This window comes from Schistocerca cancellata, chromosome 5 (assembly GCF_023864275.1).
Source record: "Schistocerca cancellata isolate TAMUIC-IGC-003103 chromosome 5, iqSchCanc2.1, whole genome shotgun sequence".
Taxonomy (NCBI): Eukaryota; Metazoa; Arthropoda; class Insecta; order Orthoptera; family Acrididae; genus Schistocerca; species Schistocerca cancellata.
The window spans coordinates 143624331-143631045 of NC_064630.1; the positions used below are offsets into that span (position 1 = coordinate 143624331).

Genomic DNA, 6715 nt, shown 5'->3' on the forward strand with positions numbered 1-6715 from the left:
GTGTCTAATGTTATTTACAAGACGCGGTGGTAATTGTCCCTCAGTTATACAACGTAGCACAAATGCAATTAGAAACTGACACCAAGTTGATGAGCTTCCTTCGAACGCCCTAAAATTGCGGATGTTGCCACCATTCAGTCACGCTTTAAGTGTTCCTTATACTGTTTTTATTTCTGTGTGAGTCGTCGCTGTAAAAGTGAAACTTTGTAATGAGCAGCATACACACACGTGCTATGGAAAATAAATCAACACGATGACGTTAGTTATAAGCGCGTAATGTAAGAGAAATACTTCATTATAAGGACAATACAAATTACAGGCTTCATTTTTTGTGGATATTGATTACTTTTTTAGCCGTCTGGTGCCAGCGAAAGGCGGTCTTATAGTCACGACGTGATATTACGATCTCTTATTTTAAAAATATGAGAAATTGGAGCACAATGCAAAAATAAAGACACAAAACTAATGAATAAAATTAATGATTCACTTGAATTTGTATCTCTATTTGAAAGGACCAATGCGAAGCGAAGATACGGTAGTCGTGCTGCCCATGACGTCAGGCTACTTCCAGCAACCAATCAGGGTGCCTGCCTGGCTGACGTCATAGAGGGTATAAGTACCGGCGCGTTCCAGCTAGCGTCACTGTCCGTTTGGGAAAAGCGTCGTGGTTGCTGCTCCTGAACGACTGGGTTGTTGTAACGGTTTTTTTGTGTGACTAGTGTGTTGAATATTTACCATGGTAAGTATTCAGAGTCAATTATTAGCGTTAGGTAAGACGTTAAAAGCGTGGTTTACTAATTTCTGTGTTTTTTGACAGCGTGAATGCATCTCCATTCATGTTGGCCAAGCCGGCGTACAGATCGGGAACGCATGCTGGGAATTGTACTGCCTGGAACATGGAATTCAGCCTGATGGGCAGATGCCCTCAGACAAAACAATTGGCGGAGGAGACGATAGTTTCAACACATTCTTTAGCGAAACGGGCGCAGGAAAACATGTACCTAGGGCAGTTTTCGTAGACCTGGAGCCCACCGTTGTGGGTAAGTACGCATGTTAAAGTTTGTTGTTGTTGTGGCCTTCAGTCCTGAAGACTATTTTGATGCAGCTCTCCAAATCGGCGATGTGCAATGCACGTTACATGAATGCTAGCAAGCTAATTTATGACTGCGTAAATATGCAAATAGTATACTGCGTGCATTAACCCATTTGCAATGAATACGCCTGTAAAGACGCGCAAGATTAGTATATGCGTTGATGCCGTACGTAGTGGCTTTCCGTGTATGTTCCATAGTTAATGTATAGCACACGCGTGTCCACAGTATGCCTCCACATAATCATCGGAGACTTTTCTGTGTAATGTTTTCAGATCTTTGTGCAGTTTTGATGAAAAGTAAAACGTAGACGTAAGCATTAGGCCAGGGCAATCTGTGAATGTTTATTCGGCATTCACATTCGTTGGCTTAGACAGCTTAAACCACACGATCACCTTTCATCTTAACCAAGACCTCGGTCTCATCTCAACCAACGCCTCGATCTGCACTCAATTTAAAGGGGGGGGGGGGGCGGCGGCGGCAGGATATCGAATGTGTGTTTCATAATAACTGTGTTCAAGGTAAAACGTAGTCATAGAGAGGGCATGTATTATGGTGCTATCTAAAACACGTGAAATGTGATCGCTGTTGTAAGAATGTAAATTCTAAACGGCTGATAGAAAATATTACTGGTAAATTGACAAAATATTGCTGCTAGATTTTCTGTATCTGCCGTGGTCTTCACCGTTGTTAACATAAAGGTTCTATGTAATACTTTTTCTACTACACTGATCACAATATATTTTGCAGCTGAGAGACATAGTTTCTTAAAGTTTGTTAAGAATAGGACTTGATAACGTTGTATCTGAAAAGTACTCCGTTATATTTAATGTTGTACGGACAATAAACGCTGCTGCATATTTTTCGTTCTGATGTCTCCGTCTTTGCAAGAGGGATCGCAATGGACGAAAAAAATACGGATACACCAGGTTTTTTGGCCCGGGTGGGGGGTTGTCTCGTTTCTGCTGTTAAGGGACAGTACTGAAACACCCAGAAAAAATAACTTAATGCATTTTTTATTGTCTGGCATACCTCCGGTCTCTTAAAATTGTTGCAAGGAGAGTTTTGGGGAAGCAATTGTCACGATAGTTAACTGTTTTAACTCTTCATACTGCAGCAAACTTACTGCAGGTAATATATGTAAGTAGGATCTATATAAATGTGTCTGGTTACTATGACTGAATGACAGCAAGTGCCCTTTCTGGTAGCAAAATATGTGACCATTATTAATGTAAGCTAATGTGATCCTTCATAAATTTTATGTCTGATGCTATGGCCAATGTATTTACTTAGTACAAAAAAATATATCTTGTGTGGTATCTAATAACTTAAATGAAAGTTGAGTGTTAAAATGGCACAATATTGGAGGCATGTTAGTGGAGTATGCGCAGTATAGCTTCGTGAAGAAACTACTGAACGTTCACACTTGTATTGCAGGAGGGGGAAAAATGGGGGGGGGGGGGGGGTAGAGATAGTCACTGAATTGTAGGAAGTCTTGATAAAGCTTATTTCTCATGATTTTACTGAAGTCAATGTGGAAAATCTGGGTAAGAACGCTTAACATTAATACATACATGATACATGTTCATTAAAATGATCATACTACACTGAAACAGCAGCATTTGCATAGGACAAGAGCTACATATGGACTTGGTCAAGGAGAAAGGTACATGCTTTGGAACACAATGTTGGTGATTCAGTACAAAAACAAAAAAAAACTTCATAAGGAAATATGCCATATTCTGAATGGTTTGAGATTGGTACCTTTTTCTTGAATAACTTAAAAACTATGGCCTCTAGAACAGTGTAAAATTTACTACTTCCATTACCTACTGAAGATGCTATTTTTTATCTAGAGCTGATAGTTTGCTTGGAGAGAGTGGAAAAATAGTGCAACTGTTGGGTGACACGCATAAGCTATAGCTTAGTTTTGTAGGTCAGTTTGAGGTAGCTTCCCAGTTTGATAAACCCAAGTGTCCTGTCTCCAACTGTTTGTCTAGAGTTGCTCTAAACTGTTGTGGTGCATTGTAATCAATGAGAATGTACTGAATTATACCAAAAATAACAATGGGCATTTTGTTTTCTCTCTGAAGCCATTTGGAATGTGTCCATGTAGTGATTTGTTCAGAACCTTGGAAACTAGAACCCTTGAATGTTTCATTCTGCCTGACTAACCCTTGTATAGAGCAAGCTAAATTATTTTTGGTGCATCTGGACTGCCTCAGACAAATATTTAAGAACCCTAGAGCTTGAATTATCCAGCTCTTTAACAGTTGTTCCATTGTATTAGTCATACTAAACATAACATTTGCACTTAGCTGGAAAAATAATGGATGCTGAAATTTTATATTTACTGCAATGAGTTTCTTTCAATAAATTAGTCTTCAATATTATTTTTAAACTTTAAATGGTAATTATCTTGTTGCAGATGAGGTACGCACTGGCACCTATCGGCAGCTGTTTCACCCCGAGCAGCTCATCACTGGCAAGGAGGATGCTGCAAACAATTATGCACGTGGCCACTATACAATTGGAAAAGAGATTGTGGACTTGGTGTTGGATCGCATCAGGAAGTTAGCAGATCAGTGTACTGGGTTACAAGGGTTCCTTATTTTCCACTCTTTCGGCGGTGGCACTGGATCTGGCTTCACATCATTGCTTATGGAACGATTATCGGTAGACTATGGCAAGAAGAGCAAACTGGAATTTGCAATTTATCCAGCACCCCAAGTTTCTACTGCTGTTGTAGAACCATATAATTCCATCCTTACAACTCACACTACCCTCGAACATTCAGATTGTGCTTTCATGGTTGACAATGAGGCCATCTATGACATCTGTCGCCGAAACCTGGACATTGAACGCCCTACATACACAAACCTTAACAGATTAATTGGTCAGATTGTGTCCTCAATCACAGCATCTCTGCGTTTTGATGGTGCACTCAATGTTGACCTGACTGAGTTCCAAACCAACCTTGTGCCCTACCCCCGTATCCATTTTCCACTTGTCACATATGCTCCTGTCATATCTGCAGAAAAGGCATACCATGAACAACTATCAGTTGCAGAGATTACAAATGCTTGCTTTGAGCCAGCCAATCAGATGGTAAAATGTGACCCAAGGCATGGAAAGTACATGGCTTGCTGCATGCTTTACAGAGGTGATGTCGTTCCTAAGGATGTCAATGCTGCCATTGCTACCATTAAGACGAAGCGAACAATTCAGTTTGTTGATTGGTGTCCCACAGGTTTCAAGGTGAGTTAAATATAATAGCACTGATATGCCACAAAGCTAATCTCTAGCTTTTTATAATAATTCAGTTAAATATTGCAAAAACAAATATCTCTTGGTATATTGCAGACTTACCCACTGAGAAATAGGGACTCTGAAATGTTTTTAGATTGCATATTTGACAGAAATTATTTTGTATGCAAATAGATCTTTCTTCACAAGCTATCATTAAAACAGGTTTCTTCCTCTGTTTACAGGTCGGAATAAATTACCAGCCTCCTACTGTTGTTCCTGGAGGCGATTTAGCAAAGGTTCAGAGAGCTGTGTGCATGTTATCGAACACAACTGCTATTGCTGAAGCTTGGGCCCGACTAGATCACAAGTTCGATCTCATGTATGCCAAACGTGCATTTGTCCATTGGTATGTTGGTGAGGGTATGGAGGAAGGGGAGTTCTCAGAGGCCAGAGAAGATTTGGCTGCCCTTGAAAAAGATTATGAGGAGGTGGGAATGGATTCAGTTGAAGGAGAAGGTGAAGGTGCTGAGGAGTACTGAGTGCTTAAAATGTCATTTGAATTGTATTTATACTTTTGTATGCCAGGAGATCATTCCAAGTTTTGGTAAATGTATCATTTTCAGAACTGAATGAATTGTATTGAAGCATATTTCTGTGTATTCATTGATTACATTTCCTGAAAGAGCCACATCCATAAACATGCTCAGTTTGAAGTAGACAGTAAAACTAAACAATCTGAATAACAGTTGTAATTGGTTCCTGGCCTGGGTAATCAGTTTTAATCCCTACATTTTTTAAAGCAAATCTTCACATAAGAGGAACCTAATTTTTTAAAAAGTGCTAAGTGCTCTTCTTTAAAGTACGGGTCATAACACATTTACACATCGAAATAGGAAATACCAATGATGGTCAACAGTGAAACATTAGATAGCACCTATAATCTTGCTGTAATTGAATGAATATTAGGTTTTTTAAACTGCATGGTTACGTTTCGATGCAATCTGGTGTTACATGCAAAATTGTGGTTTTTTAATATTCAGGCAAGTCGTGCTTCAGAAATGTGTACTGTAACAATTTTTGAAATGAATTATACCAAAAATTTGTTGATTGGTACTTAACCATTGTTTACTTGCAAACTGGGTGCATGTAACATGGGTTATCACAGATGTCTCACTGCCTATTTGCATGGCGAATTAGTGAAACATTACTGTGAAACCTCTAAAAAAAAAAAAAAAAGTAACTTTTGATGGTCTGAATTTGTTTTTGTTTCTAAGATTTTCAGTAAAAAATTTAGCAATTTGATAAAAAAAAAACTAAATTGTTAGTGTAAAGATTTTTAGGTAGAACCACACACTACAGCACAAATAAAATGTAAAGGGGTCACTCTTAACATGGATAACTTCACCTTGTCACATAAATTCAAGTAATCCCTAGTAAGGAACAAAACATAGCTTAAATATCAATTTACAAAATTAGCAATGACTTTTAAAGTGCATTTGTTCAAAAACAAGATTTGTGTTTATAGTAATTAATGTATCCACATAATTAAGATTCATGTAAATCTATCTGGAAAGTACTCTTATGGGCTGAACACTGCACACTCTGCTGCTACTGCCAGCAATGTTTCTAGCATTTACCACTGTATATATGTGCACACATCCTGACACACTTTGTCACTTGCTGTCAACTAATGCCAATCTAGTGCATAACATACAAAGCTTGATGTGCAGTAATACTTACAGTCCCTTAATATTTACAGTTGAGATCTACAATAATTCTGTAATTTAATTTTTGGCTCATTCTAAGAAGAGTGAGAAAATGCATATTTATAGAATTAATAACATTGTCTAGCTTTTGCATTATTGAAACACTGAAACAAGTTTAGAAATAATTTGCCCTTAGGATGATTGGGTACCTGAGCATCCTTTCTTCAAATTCTGGGTGTGAATATGTGCCAAGCACATGCCCAAATCAAAATTTACTTCTAGTTGGCTTTCATTCTTCAGGATTTATTTTAATTGTGGGCTTATTTTTGCCATTTGATTCAGTAATACAGATCCTAATCGTAACCATTCAGTTTTACTATGCAGGTTACAATTTTGTAACATACGGAAAATATATAAAATGTCTCCTAAATGAATTTCCATTATGTGGGATTATTGCACAAGACGTAATGGTAGGGTAGTGCCAAATTAAGTAGTAATTTTAATGAGTGCAGGTGTTGTACTCATTCCTAAGTAAACTTGATGTGATTATTGCCTGTATATCAAGAGGCTCGATAAGAATCTTTGATACCCTATGGACTTCCTTACGCTAAATTTAAAATTTGTTAATGATTTATATGCAGGTCATGGCTGAGAAAACAAACCTACATT

General features: G+C 38.0%; 1 protein-coding gene across 1 annotated transcript; it reads left to right on the plus strand.

Annotated features, from left to right (window-relative positions):
* The first annotated feature begins 594 nt into the window (after nucleotides 1–594).
* Nucleotides 595–4989, plus strand: LOC126187342 (tubulin alpha-1 chain). Its single transcript, XM_049928363.1, has 4 exons — nucleotides 595–739; nucleotides 818–1040; nucleotides 3520–4349; nucleotides 4583–4989. Exons 1-4 carry the CDS (start codon nucleotides 737–739, stop codon nucleotides 4877–4879), a joined length of 1353 nt encoding a protein of 450 aa, XP_049784320.1. The 5' UTR covers nucleotides 595–736; the 3' UTR covers nucleotides 4880–4989.
* The last annotated feature ends 1726 nt before the right edge of the window (nucleotides 4990–6715 follow it).